This window comes from Schistocerca cancellata, chromosome 3 (assembly GCF_023864275.1).
Source record: "Schistocerca cancellata isolate TAMUIC-IGC-003103 chromosome 3, iqSchCanc2.1, whole genome shotgun sequence".
Lineage (NCBI taxonomy): Eukaryota > Metazoa > Arthropoda > Insecta > Orthoptera > Acrididae > Schistocerca > Schistocerca cancellata.
Window position 1 is genome coordinate 635,725,117 of NC_064628.1, and position 15,641 is coordinate 635,740,757.

The 15,641-nt window shown below is 38.0% G+C and overlaps 1 protein-coding gene across 1 annotated transcript in view; it reads right to left on the bottom strand.

Annotated features, from left to right (window-relative positions):
• Positions 1-15,015, bottom strand: part of LOC126175576 (fatty acid synthase-like) — a 218,957-nt gene extending 203,942 nt beyond the window's left edge. The window contains exons 1-3 of the mRNA XM_049922434.1: positions 14,919-15,015; positions 9,599-9,743; positions 9,404-9,520 (exon numbers count right to left, since the gene is read on the bottom strand). Coding sequence (XP_049778391.1) covers positions 9,404-9,520; positions 9,599-9,743; positions 14,919-15,010 — 354 coding nt within the window. The 5' untranslated portion in view covers positions 15,011-15,015. The remainder of the gene's footprint in view (positions 1-9,403; positions 9,521-9,598; positions 9,744-14,918) is intronic.
• Positions 15,016-15,641: the final 626 nt, after the last annotated feature.

Sequence of the window (15,641 nt, forward strand, 5' to 3'; positions counted from 1 at the left end):
GCTGATAATGAAAAACAAAATATGCACAATATACTTTCTAAATTTGCAACAGTCCTGGGAAAGTTTTAACTTGAAATTTATAGCCAATAACTCAAAATTATGATACTAAGAATATCAAATTCAAAAAGGACACCTGACATAAAACAGTGGGAAACAAAAAAAAGTTGATAAATTTTGTTAGGTAAACACCTTAAAATCAGAAGCTGTAGCATGGAAATCAGAAAACAATGTAACAACAAAATTTGCTTTCACTGAAAGATCTGGAGGACTATGTCTGACACTGAGCAATAGATTCCTCATCGCTTTAGATGTGCTATCCATGGCTGGCCAGACTATGTCAGAGAAACATTTTAGTGTGGAAGGGATGACACCAATCTGAATACAGGTAGTATTGATGATTAGTACGTTTGGCATGGATAGAGGTTTTTATGGTTCCACTGGTGAGGTGGAGGTCAACATCCGAGAACATGGCATGCTGTGTGGAAGAGCACCAGGTGAAGCAGATGGTAAAGAAGACAGACAGAAAGTGCTTAGAAATACAAGAAGTTAGTTAGTTAGTCAGCTAGTTACATGTACCATGGATCATGTTGTATGACAGATCGTATTGCTGTGGAATGAGTCACTTTACATTCACATAACAAATTAATTTGTACATACAGCTACATTCTGAACCTTTCTAAGTCTTTTTTTTATTTTATTTACCTTTTTAACAAAAAAAAAAAAATACAGATCTTTATGCTTTACAGTAATAGTAATTCTTCTACTGAATAGAAGGATTTGTCAAGAAGAAACTTTTTCAGTTTGTTATCAAATTTTACTTTGCTATATGTCAGACATTGTATATCACTGGGTAAGTTGTCAAAAATTTCTGTTTCAGCATTGTGTATACCCTTTTTGTACTAAAGACAACATTAATGTGGAGTGATGAACGTAATATTTGCTTTTGGTACGGTAATTATGTGCTTCATTGTTCCTTTTGTTGTAGGGTACTATTTACAATAAACTTCATGAGGGAATAAATATACTGTGAAGCAGTAGTTCAAATACCCAACACCCTAAACAGATGTCTACAAGATGACTATGGGTGAGAAGCACGTATTATTCTTACGGAACATTTTTGTCCAACAAAGACTTTGAAAGATGAGTTGCCCCAGGATATTACTCTGTATGACATTCTTCTTCTTCTTTCGTTTCACCCTCTTTGGGGTACGCTGGATCAATCATTTCTTTGTGCGTTGTTCCTTTCTTAGGGCCCAGTATTTCTTCATTCTTTCTGATCTTCTTCTCCTCTCTTCTTCCGAGATGAAGGATTTGGACTTTTGTGTGGATTTGTCTCGGAACCTTATGTTTTCATCTTTAGTAATTAATTTAGCAGTTCGATCAATAAGTGAAATTTCTGAAATATTTAATTCCATTAGGTCTTTCTCAGTTTCTTTAAACCAGTTGGGCTTCGTTTTTCGGTTACGGAAGAAGTCAAAGATTTGTTTAGTTAATCTGTTGGAATTCATTCTGAGAAGATGACCATAAAAATTTATTCTCCTTTTTTCGCATAGAATCTGAAAGTTTTTCAATTTTCTTGTAGAGAGTTTCATTTTTGATGTATATAATCTTATTGTCTTGAAATTTTGGCCCAATGATTTTTCTTAAAATTTTTCTTTCCTTTACCTCAAGTTTCTCCATTTGGCCTTTGAAATTCATGTTAAGTGTTTCTGCTGCATACAGTGCTTCTGGCTTAATCACTGTCTTGTAATGTGTAATTTTGGACCCCCATGAAAGGGATTTCTTGTTGTATGTATTTTTTGTTAGTTGGAAGGCCAATTCAAGTTTATTTTTTCTGGATTCCATTGCTTTGCTTTCCCCAGCATTCCAAGTAATCCATTCTCCGAGATATTTGAATTCTTTTACTATTTCAATCTTCTGTTCTTGAACTTTGAGGTATTTACATGACATTATTGAATGAAAATATGCAAAATATGTCAACTTACTGATTTGTCTCTCCCCAAGATTTGCAAGGAGTCTAAGCATAAATATGGCTGAACTAAGTTGTTTTAGGAGTTCCAAAATGTGTTTTTCCCAATTTAAATTCTCATCAGTACAGACCCCTAGGAATTTTGAATTTTTCACCATACTGATAATTTCCTCACCAAGTGTTACATTCATCGTTCGTGTAGTAGCTGTAGGAATGCAGGAACGAATATGCTGTGTCTTTTGAAAACTGAGGATGAGACCATTTGCAGAAAACCAAGCAATGATACTTCTATGAACTTCGTTTACTATTTCTTCTGTTTCTGTATGTATGCTTGTATTGATAACAATACTAGCATGCCTTTGGAAAAAATTAATGAGCAACAACTGAACTGAAATAAAAATCAATGAAGATGTATTCAAAGAAATCAAATAGCAAATGAACCTCAGAACAACTACTTACAAAAAGGAAACTGAGGCTCTCAAATATGTATATTTAAAACACACAATGGCCTAGGAAAATAACAGTAGAATTTCTATTGGAGGAAACAAAACATCAAAATTCTTAAGAAATAAAAGAGAACAGCACAAAATAGACAAGAGTAGTTATAGCAAAAATGCACAGCCATTAGAATTTGATGATGGTGATAACAAATAAGGTGCATTATCTATAATATGTACACAGTGGAGTTTACTTCTGTATTCAGTTCTTGATAGATTATTGAAGATGGAGCATTATATGTTGTAGAAAACTTGCGTCAGGCATTCAATATATGCTGCAAAAGACAAAAACAAAATGCCACTCTAAATGCAATGACCTATTATCCTGTATGGAGTGCAGTATCACAAGGTATGTCTCAAAACTCCATTCTAGAGCCAATCGTCTTTGTATTCTATGTGGATGACTTTCCCTGGATAAATTCTCCAATAAATATTTTGGCAGATAGTACTTGTATTAACTTAATCTGAACATCACAAAATACATTATTGTGTAGTTCAACACTAAAAATTCAGTACAGCAGAGAATTAAAGTGAATGATAAAACATAATGAATGGGAGAAGTTGACATGGTCAGATGCCTTGGATTATACTGGTACAAAAATTTACGCTGGAATACACATGTTGAATTTCTATGACATAAATTAAGCAGTTGTGATTTTACATTGAAAATACTTATAAATGGTACTGATATCAACACACAAATAGCAGATTATAGTTATTCTGAATCTGTCATTAGGTATGAGAAAGTTTTCTGGAAAGTTGAAGAACTATATCTTGGGTGCTGAAGCTACAGAAGAAAATTGTTAGATATATGTATACTGCGCTGTCAAAAGAATCTTGTTATCCACTACTTTTGAATCTACAAGTCTCAACCGTCCCTCCCTTATAAATTTATGACATTATAGTCATACTGCACAGCAGTCAAAAATCATTTGGGGAAACCATTTTGATCACACTTACAACACAAGAAAGGTAGATAATATTATCCTTCTTGCTCACAACTGAATTTGCATGAACAGATTTCACTGTATATGGTGATGAAAGTTTGAAACAACTTAAAAGACAAACATACTCAGTATGAAAAAGGTGATCTAAAAAATAAGGTTATAAGACATTCTGCGAAAGAAATATTATTATTCAGCAGCATAAAGAACTGATAATTTGTATGAGATGTACCTTAGTGCTTGATTTACTGGATAACTTTTTAGACTACTGTTATTAGGATTAACTGTACTCTGATTGTGTAGAAGTTTTACCATACATTTCTGACATGTCTCCAGTGCCTGAATCAATTTTTTTTTAGATATGTATCTTTGTAATTCATGGTGTGGGTTCCTGTAGTCATGTCCTAGCTCATGAACCACGGGCAATGTATGAGTGGCCAAGTAAGTGGTCCCGACAGTCGGGATACCAGTTACTTTGGAATAAGGCTGGGCATCTCGGACATATTCTGAGTCGTGGTCACCTTTGTGCTTATACGGCAAAGACTACCAAATCCACCGGTTAGTCCCTTAGCCATTAGGGGTAAAACCCAATGCGACTCGGGGCAAGTAAGGCTAGCAACCTGCTTTCCTGGTATTTTAAATATGATGCTGGCAATAATCAGAGCAAAATGCCTCGGACCTTTGGAGGTGACGGAGTCCCACCTCTAACTGACAAACCAGGGACTCCTAAGATACGACTTCGCAAACAAATGGTAATGAGATGGGGAGCTATTAATATCAATGGGGGCCACTCTGGGAAGAAGGTAGAGCTGGCAGAGGCTGCAAGTAAGATGGGGCTGGACGTTTTAGCTGTTAGTGACATTCGGGTAAGGGGTGAGAAAGAAGAGGAAGTGGGAGAATACAAGGTCTACCTGTCAGGAGTCAAAGCAGAAATAGCACAATGGGGTGTAGGGCTTTACGTCAGGAAAGAAATGGAACCGAGCGTAGTTGCAATAAGGTAGGTAAACGGACGACTGATGTGGATAGATTTGACAGTGTCTAGCAAGAAAATTAGGATTGTGTCAGTATATTCGCATTGTGAAGGGACAGATCAAGATAAGATGGATAGTTTTTATGAGGCACTCAGTGATGTAGTTGTTAGAGTAAAGGACAAGGACAGTGTTCTGCTCATGGGTGATTTTAACGCCAGGATTGGAAATCGAACAGAAGTGTATGAAAAGGTTATGGGTAAATTTGGAGAGGATATGGAGGCCAACAGGAATGGGAAACAACTCTTGGATTTCTGTGCCAGTATGGGCTTATTAATCACAAACTCATTTTTTAAACATAAAAACATTCACCGGTATACTTGGGAAGGCAGGGGAACCAGATCTGTCATTGACTATATAATAACAGATCAGGAATTCAGGAAGGCTGTGAGGGACACATGTGTATTCAGGGGATTCTTTGATGACACTGATCATTATTTAATCTGCAGTGAAATTGGGATTGTGAGGCCGAAAGTGCAGGAGGTCAGGTCCATATGTAGGAGGATAAGAGTGGAGAAACTTCAGGATAAGGAAATCAGGCACAAGTACATAACAGCGATCTCAGAAAGGTACCAGTTAGTTGAATGTAGTCAATTACAGTCATTGGAAAAGGAATGGACAAGGTACAGGGACACAGTACTAGAAGTGGCTAAAAATGTCTTGGAACAGTAGTGTGTAAAAGTAGGATGAAGCAAACAGCTTGGTGGAATGATACAGTCAAGGCAGCCTGTAAAAGGAAAAAGAAGGCATATCAAAAATGGCTACATACCAGAACCCAGGTAGATAGAGAAAGGTATGTTGAAGAAAGAAACAAAGCCAAACAGATAATTGCAGCATCAAAGAAGAAATCGTGGAAGACTTTGGAAACAGTTTGGAGACTATGGGTCAAGCTGCTGGAAAACCATTCTGGAGTGTAATTAGCAGTCTTCGAAATGGAGGTAAGAAGGAAATGACAAGTATTTTGGACAGGTCAGGAAAACTGCTGATGAATCCTGTGGATGCCTTGGGCAGATGGAGGGAATATTTTGAAGAGTTGCTCAATGTAGGTGAAAATGCGATCAGTAATGTTTCAGATTTCGAGGTAGAATGGCATAGGAATGATGATGGAAATAGGATCACATTTGAGGAAGTGGAAAAAATGGTCAATAGCTTGCAGTGCAATAAAGCGGCTGGGGTGGATGAAATTAAGTCGGAACTCATCAAATACAGTGGAATGTCAGGTCTTAAATGGCTACACAGGATAATTGAAATGGCCTGGGAGTCGGGACAGGTTCCATCAGACTGGACAAAAGCAGTAATCACACCAATCTTTACACATGGAAACAGAAAAGATTGTAACAACTACAGAGGTATCTCTTTAATCAGCGTTGTGGGTAAAATCTTCTCAGGTATTGTTGGAAGGAAAGTGCGAGTATTAGTTGAGGATCAATTGGATGAAAATCAGTGTGGGTTTAGGCCTCTTAGAGGTTGTCAGGACCAGATCTTTAGCTTACGGCAAATAATGGAGAAGTGTTATGAGTGGAACAGGGAATTGTATCTATGCTTTATAGATCTAGAAAAGGCATATGACCGGGTTCCTAGGAGGAAGTTATTGTCTGTTCTACAAGATTATGGAATAGGAGGCAAACTTTTGCAAGCAATTAAAGGTCTTTACATGGATAGTCAGGCAGCAGTTAGAGTTGACGGTAAATTGAGTTCATGGTTCAGAGTAGTTTCAGGGGTAAGACAAGGCTGCAACCTGTCTCCACTGTTGTTCATATTATTTATGGATCATATGTTGAAAACAATAGACTGGCTGGGTGAGATTAAGATATGTGAACACAAAATAAGCAGTCTTGCATATGCGGATGACTTAGTTGTGATGGCAGATTCGATTGAAAGTTTGCAAAGTAATATTTCAGAGCTAGATCAGAAATGTAAGGACTATGGTATGAAGATTAGCATCTCCAAAACGAAAGTAATGTCAGTGGGAAAGAAATATAAACGGATTGAGTGCCAAATAGGAGGAACAAAGTTAGAACAGGTGGACGGTTTCAAGTACTTAGGATGCATATTCTCACAGGATGGCAACATAGTGAAAGAACTGGAAGCGAGGTGTAGCAAAGCTAATGCAGTGAGCACTCAGCTACGATCTACTCTCTTCTGCAAGAAGGAAGTCAGTACCAAGACTAAGTTATATGTGCACCGTTCAATCTTTCGACCAACTTTGTTGTATGGGAGCGAAAGCTGGGTGGATTCAGGTTACCTTATCAACAAGGTTGAGGTTACGGATATGAAAGTAGCTAGGATGATTGCAGGTACTAGTAGATGGGAACAATGGCAGGAGGGTGTCCACAATGAGGAAATCAAAGAAAAACTGGGAATGAATTCTATAGATGTAGCAGTCAGGGCGAACTGGCTTAGATGGCTGGGTCATGTTACACGCATGAGAGAAGCAAGGTTAGCCAAGAGACTCATGGATTCAGCAGTAGAGGGTAGGAGGAGTCGGGGCAGACCGAGGAGAAGGTACCTGAATTCGGTTAAGAATGATTTTGAAGTAATAGGTTTAACATCAGAAGAGGCACCAATGTTAGCACTGAATAGGGGATCATGGAGGAACTGTATAAGGGGGGCTATGCTCCAGACTGAACGCTGAAAGGCATAATCAGTCTTTGATGATGATGATGATGATGATGTATCTTTGAGACAGTACACCCAATCCACAATTCAGATGTAATGCCTGGATAGCTGACAGAAGATACAAAGAAAAGTTTCACAATAGCCATCAACCGGGTTGGAAAAAATTTATCACTGTAAATAAAGAATAGGTCATTCACACCACAGAGAGCTGCTTGGGAAAGAATTGTTTTCATATCACAATCTCAGGAGATGGTAATGGATTGCATAACAGAAGATTCATCAGTAAACAGTTGCCAATTTGCCAGTGAAAAGCACACACTGAAAAATAAAGTGTAGAGGGTACTGGTGGAGCAACAATGGTCCCTTGCTATGGTGTGGAAGCAATGGGGCCAGAGTTTAGTTTTGTCAATGGATTAGTCGGCTCAGTACTGGAGAACAGTGTCTGATAAAGTTTGTGTTATTCACGGATGAGGCCCACTTCGCTTAGAATTGTGTTCACAATTGCTGCAATAGCCACATCTACACCAGTAAATCAGTTAATAAAGCCACATTTGCTTACACCCTGTTTGAGTGGTGCATGTTACTTGTTGTTCACTTAAGATGAACTGCCACAATTGTTGGAGACAGTAACGTTTATTTATCAGAACAGAGTGTGGTTTCAACATGATGGTGCACCACCCCCTTTGATTTTATGCCTGGAAGCATCTTAACAGCATACACTCTCATCATTGGACTGGAGAGAGAAAATCCTTCCCGTGCCCAGTGTGACTGTCGATTCTAATTTCTGCTGATAATTCCCTGTGGAGTTATATGAAGTTGTTGATCGCTGTGGAAAGTGTACTAATATTTTCAACAAAATGAATACAGGTATGAATCCACACAGACAGACACCATAATTTTTTACAGTAGATATGGAAGCATTTTACCACAACTACTTTGATAACAATGCATTCTCTGAATCTTTACATGTCTTTGGGTACACTACTCTATATTTGGGCTTAAGGAGAATTACTAATAAGTGAATCAGTAACACAGTAAGATAAGAGAACAAATCTTTCAGATTTAGAATCAGAAGCTGTTTTATGAAGGTTTCAGAAAGAGGAGCAGCACAAACAAGATGTAAATAGGCAACACAATTTGGAAGAGAGTTACCTAATTCATTTACTTTCTCACTAACTAGTACTCAGATTCCATTTAACACATAATGAGGGGAATTCTTCAGGGATTTAGAAACAAAAAAAATGAGAGAGAGGCATCTGCTGTAGAAGAATGATATATTACACTGAAATACAAATGAGTAGGGTTTACTATTATGCTAATCTAATTTTTCTTGGAGAGGCTGATAGAATTTATTTGCTGTGTTGTGTTTTAGGTGCCATGTTCATGAGGAGCAGTGGTCAGAAAAACTTTTTTGTGACAGTAACATTCTTCACTGTAGGGTACATGCATAAATGATTTCAAATTATATAGGTAGACTGTAGAGTGAGACTAAATTAAAGATTGATATCTGTATGTATAATGTGATGGTCATACATGTTCATTAGAAACAACATGTTTTAATTGTAGCAGTGTGCTCTAAATATTTAATTTATGATTTAAATTAAATGACATCTGAGTGCTGAAAGCTACAATTAGTCAGAAGCTCACTGTCCTGAGAACATGATCAAAATAAAAAAGAGATAGAAAAAAATAATAATACGTGTTTCTCTATAAAACTCATAGTCTGATGACACTGAGAGGTAGGCAATCACCTCATTTTAAACTATATGTATATTACATTAAAATACAGCTCATATCCATATTAAAATACTCTTATTATTAATACAGCAAAGCAATACCATTTTTACATGTACAAATTATTGTATATAACATATAAATTATGAGGAAACCTAGTACTTAGAAAAAAGCTATTGCCTTTCAGATTATACAATTGGACTGCAGTTCATCTACGCTTTCAGTTAAGTACATAGGGAAACAGCAGTTAACACTATGCCATGAAGAAAAAATTTAGAAAAATTATTACACAGAATGTCAGCTATCATGGAGCAACTAATGTTGAATTGAAAATTACTGAGAGATGACATAAAGAAAATAACTAAAACACAAGTATAACAAATAGAAAAGAGAAACCTAATATCATAAAAAACAGTTATTCAAAAATGAAATAGTGTCAAAAGTAAACCTGAATCAACCAGTATTGTAAATATTGAAATATTAAATTAAATTTATTCTCTTGCACCACATGCGAAGAAAGAAACAAAAAAAATGATAAGGAAAGATCAATAAACACAAGGCATACGTTGATTTCTTCTGTTAAATATTCCTTAATTGTGACCGGTATATTACCAGATATCCAGATGCTGGGAAGATTATTCTTCCATCAATTGTATGACCCCTGTACCACTCATCTTCAGGTTTGTTGAGATCAATCTCGTATGTATGGTAATGTTTATTTAGCCAGTCCTAGAGAAATATAAAAACATGTCAAATGCACGAATCAACCTCTGTTTTTGGTTATGTTTCCTTGTGTTAGAATTTTACCTTATCAGAGAAAACTGGTACAAACCACTCCTGATCATGGTTCCATTTTACTAGAGATGAAATCTGCGGTGTGCCAGTGGGAACTGGGTACTGAATGCGGGGGTATAGTTTTGTAAGACATATTTGCGATCCAGACAAGTACAACCTGGAATACATATCATACCATTATAAAGCAAGTCATATTTTTGTCTTGAGAAGTGCAAATAAGATTTAAAGTGCTTTTAGTTATCTGGGTAGTTATTGAAACCTGTTTTATGATTAAATAATAAACAGCCCAAAAATAGGTTGTGCACCACACTCTGACTTGTATAGTTTACGTCATTTTGATCAGAAACCACTTTCTCCATACTCTTTTGACCACAGGAAGTTACTACATTCAGCCACCTATGAACTGAAGGTGAATTCTTACTTCAGTAGAGAGAGCTGTGTCTACAATCATGGACAGTCTCTTATTGTGCCTTAGAGGGCCATTTCAAATGTAGACCATACGTGCTCATCAAAATGTAATAACTATAATTATGTCATTCAAACACTGCACCACATTTGCAGAACACAAAAAAAAAAAATCAAGTTCTGCTTCAAATTGGTTGCTCACAATGAAAATAAATAAACAAAAATAAAAGAAAAAGCTAATAATTGCCATCTAACAATTATATCTTGATTGTACAGGATGACAGAGAATAACGGGAATATTTGAAATGAGTAGTGGTAGCCATGGGCAGGTGGCAGCACTGCAGGTTCATGACAGTTAGTGAGTAAACAGTCTGCCATTTCACTAATCATGGCTCAGTGGAACAGACAACACCATGCATTAGCCATAAAAATGTTTAATAAAAACAATGATAGTTTGGTAGTGGCGCACAGGGTGTTTCGACGTTTTTATAATTTAGGACATCATTATGCCATTCTGTTGAAACATGTGATAAAATGTTGGTATAATAACTTAGAATAGACTGGATCTGCCCTCAAGAAGAAACCAGCAGGACAACCAAGAAGTGTGCGTTCTCCAGCGAATATTGATGTTGCACGTGAGTCTGTCTTACAGAGCCCATGGTGTTCAATTCATGAGCGAGCAGCTGTGGTTGGAATGTCCCAGGAGAGTGTTCACAGAATTCTTCATCTTGATTTAAAATTTCATCTGTAAAAACTACAGATGGTGCAACAACTGAAGGACAACAATTACCATTTACAATTAAGATTCTGTCAACAAATGGTAGAAAAATAAACAATGACGATGAATTTCTAAACAAGTTGTGGATGTCAGATGAGGCACATTTTCATCTCACAGGTGTCCGGCCCTGGTAGCTGAGTGGTCAGCGTGACGGAATGTCAATCCTAAGGTCCCGGGTTCGATTCCTGGCTGGGTCGGAGATTTTCTCCACTCAGGGACTGGGTGTTGTGTTGTCCTAATCATCATCATTTCATCCCCATCGACGCACAGGTCGCCGAAGTGGTGTCAACTCGAAAGACCTGGACCAGGCGAACGGTCTACCCGCCGGGAGGCCCTAGCCACACGACATTTCATTTCATCTCACAGGTTACCTGAATAAACGAAACTACCATTACTGGGCAAACGCAAATCCTAATGAAAAACATGAGTGCCCTTTACAAGCTAGTAAAGTGACATTATGGTGTGGCATTTCATCACGTGGTGGTCTTCAGCCCTGAGACTAGTTTGATGCAGCTCTCCATGCTACCCTATCCTGTGCAAGCTTCTTCATCTCCCAGCACTTACTGCAACCTACATCCTTCTGAATCTGCTTAGTGTATTTATCTCTTGGGCTCCCTCTACGATTTTCACCCTCCACACTGCCCTCCAATGCTAAATTTGTGATCCATTGATGCCTCAGAACATGTCCTACCAACCGGTCCCTTCTTCTTGTCAAGTTGTGCCACAAACTCCTCTTCTCCCCAATTCTATTCAATACCTCCTCATTAGTTATGTGATCTACCCATCTAATCTTCAGCATTCTTCTGTAGCACCACATTTCGAAAGCTTCTATTCTCTTTTTGTCACTTCCATACATGGCTACACTCCATACAAATACTTTCAGAAATGACTTCCTGACACTTAAAACTATACTCGATGTTAACAAATTTCTCTTTTTCAGAAACGCTTTCCTTGCCATTGCCAGTCTACATTTTATATCGTCTCTACTTTGACCATCATCCATTATTTCGCTCCCCAAATAGCAAAACTCCTTTACTACTTTAAGTGTCTCATTTCCTAATCTAATTCCCTCAGCATCACCCGACTTCATTCGACTACATTCCATTATGCTCATTTTGCTCTTATTGGTGTTCATACATGTGTATGATGTTGATGTTCATGCAAATGAATGGGGAACACAATAACTGTCAATGCCGGTCATTATATGGAGATGTTATGAACTTTCATTATACCTGCACTGAACAACTTTCCAAATTTTCAAGAAGCCTGGTTTCAACAGGACAGAGCGACATCACACACTGTAAGGCAGTCAATGACATATGTGCGAGAATTGTTTGGCAATTGTGTGATCTCATAATTCGGTAACATTCCCTGGCCCCCAGATCTATCATTTGTAATTTTTTCTTGTGGGGCTATCTCAAAAGCAAAGTCTACAGAGCCCCCCCCCCCCTCCCCCATCTTACTCAAGTAACCTGTATCACAGTGCATGGAGAAGGTCTGTAAATGACACCCGGGATGGAGCCTGGATCAACAGCATCATGCTCTTTTTACTGATGAGTGAAAAATTTCAGTATTTGACACCTGATGATCACCATAGTAGAGCAGGGATGTGGCCAGGTATCAATGCACTTTTCAAGTATGCAGTCTCACAAGTTTAGCTGGAAGGTAGGTTCAAATGGTTCGAATGGCTCTGAGCACTATGGGACTTAACTTCTGAGTTCATCAGTCCCCTAGAACTTAGAACTGCTTAAACCTAACTCAGCTAAGGACATCACACACATCCATGCCCAAGGCAGGATTTGAAGCTGCGACCATAGTGGTCGCGCAGTTCCAGACTGTAGTGCCTAGAACCGCTAGGCCATCCCGGCCGGCGCTGGAAGGTAGGACAGTTGTGTTATGGGATGGTGTCATACACATGCATCAGCCATTTCTCATGGCTACTGAGAGAAATTTTACAGCTGTGCTGCATCAGGACAGGATACTTCAAGCTATTGTGCAGTGCTATAGTCAAGATTTTGATAATAGGTTCATCTTTAAAGATGATAATGAATGAGCACACTATGGCCACCTCATGAACACCTTTCTCTAGGATCAGTCATCAATCAAACTGAATGTCCAGTGGTATCTTCTGATATGAACAGTGCTGGTTCAAGAACATTTTGCCACATGAGCAACTTAACATTTGGCACCCACCCTCCCCTCTTTTCCCTCATTCCCTTTCAGTTGTGTCAGCTTTCTACATTAATTTTGATATGCACTGTACACAAATCTTACACTTGGGCATCCCTGGCACCCTTTTAGCATGGCACCCCAAGTGGGTGCTAATTATGGTATGTCCTGCTAAGGAATCTTGGATTTGTCACACCTCTGGTCCCCTCTCACCTCAGTGCTCCAAGGGGTGACTTGTACCACTATGGCCTTAAAACGGGCCTGGATGTGAATCTGATTAAGCATACTTGCAGTGCACCATTGCCAGAACACTCCTCACACATTGGATTACCTCAAGAAGGCTACCATTAAAGAGTGGGACAAGCTTGAGTAGCAACATCTCAACCACTTTTTCGATAGTGTGCCAAGGAGTTTCCAAGAATGTTAAAATGTGGAGGGTGGAGCAACAATGAAGTGACTGTTACACAGCAGCATATTTTGATTTAAGCATTGTACAAGATGTACAACTTTGCTTCCGCCATTTTTCCCCAACATTTGAGGCTTTAATGAAACAAATTGGTTACTCATGTATCATTCAAAGTATTTTCCATGAGCTAGGAAACAACACAGGTACAGTATGGGGGACTGGGTTCTGGCTATGGACAGGGAAATTTTTCTGCTGGGTACAGATGGAAGGAGCAAGGATGCATACATAAAGTTGACCTCTGCTTAAGACAGTATTATTACTCAGGACACATATTGGTTGAAAGCACTGATGATGGCTGTTAATCAGTTGAAATTGATTTGCAAAAGTGAGTAAATAAAACATGATTTTGTGACTGGTTGCTGCATATTTGGTAATTTTATGGTTTACGGTTGCTGCACGACTTGGGAACCACATGGAGCCCACAATTCATGACTGTCATGTGTGTGTGTGGTGTGCTTGCATGTGCGAATGAATGTGTGTGTATTTCATTTTCTTTTTCTGATGAATGCTGCGGCTGAAAGATAATGTGTAAGTGTCTTTTAGCTGTGGCTATCTGCAACTTAACATGTAATCTTTATGGTAATTAGCAACCTAACTTTACCCTGAAATAAATACAAAACAATATATAAGAAAATGTGGATTATAAAACTAAAACACTAGTTTTATTCTAATATAAAAACCACAAAACAATGCAAAACTAAAAAAAGGCTGCATGAATGAAGGGGACCTCTTCATACATTGCTGAAATGAAACCCTACTGCTGTGTAACATTCAATACAGTATTGCTCCACCCTGTGCATGGTGGACCCTTGTTGACATGATGTCTAGTATGCAGTTGAGATGTTTCTGCTCAAATCTATGCCATTCTTAGATGGCAGCCATTCTGGGATCACCCAGTATGTGAGAAGTGTCCCTGTGACAACTAACTGTTCGCAAGCATGCTCAAATTAAGACAAGTGAGCACATACCATAGTCTCCTGGAGGAAGGTATTTATTTGGTGGGTGATGCACTGATACCTTGATAGAGAAACCCATCACCAAAATTATGACTATAGAGCTGACCATTAAGTCAGAGGATTCTGATAATGATAGCAGCCAATGGCATGACAGAAATTCATGCCTGAGAAGTGCAATGGTTATCTTATCACCTACTGACTAGTCTACAATGACCATCAGGCACCAAACAAATTCTTCACTTGTCAATAAGATACATGTATTGTAATGAAATTACACATATTGAAAGAAAGTGATGACACTGAAGTAAATAATAACTGAATCAAATCAAATGAAGTTAAATCAAACAGTGTCAACAGACTTATTAGCCCATGTCTTCTGTAGTCATATTCTCCACCTTAAGATCTTATGCAGAACATTTCCTCTTTATTGTTTAATTTTACCACTAGTTTACCCAAACATACAACATGTGAATAAACCTAAGTTATTAGTGGGTAGGTGGTGTTACAGTCTGCTTAATCTCTAGAAAAAAGTTGGCTGCTGGCTGTGATACAACTTACCTTCCCAGAACAAGAGAATACTGCAGCAAAGAGTTGTCATAACGTGACATTGCACTTGCTGTTGACACAGAAGTAGGCAGTGCTCCACGCATTACTCCCTGCAATATTCCTTGTGGAGCTATTTCTATTACAAATGCATTGTGCGGTATCATAGACACGGCATCTGAGAATAATACTGGTGACATCATGTTATGTGTTAGGTATTCAGCAGAGCATTCTTTTGCAAATGAAGAGTCCCATTCATTCTTATGTACACTGGAACTAATCCATTTTTCTGAACGTTTCCTCGATTTGGGTATCACCTGTATAATAAAAGACAATTTTAGCACTGAATTAGCAAACATACTCTAGGAAATGTAAAGGAAGTTAGTGATCTTATGAAACAAAATTAGCTGGCAGAAAAACACCAGAAGTTCATATGTGTCTTTCTCATAGTAAGTAATGTATATCACAAGCCTACAGTTTATTCAGCTCTAGTAATAAATAGATTTATCTCCGTCAACAATCATTCCAGCCCAAAATGATGAAAATAGCTGTCACTAATACCATATTGCACTCTGGACCAAAGCACTGTGATATATGACAGAATTTGCAGTATTTATTAGAAAAGTCATGGACTACAATTCATGTGCAACACAGTACAGGATAGAAACAATGTGCACAACTTTAACTTGTAACATTCAGATCAATTTGGTTTTAGTATGAAAATAAAAGACATGAAAA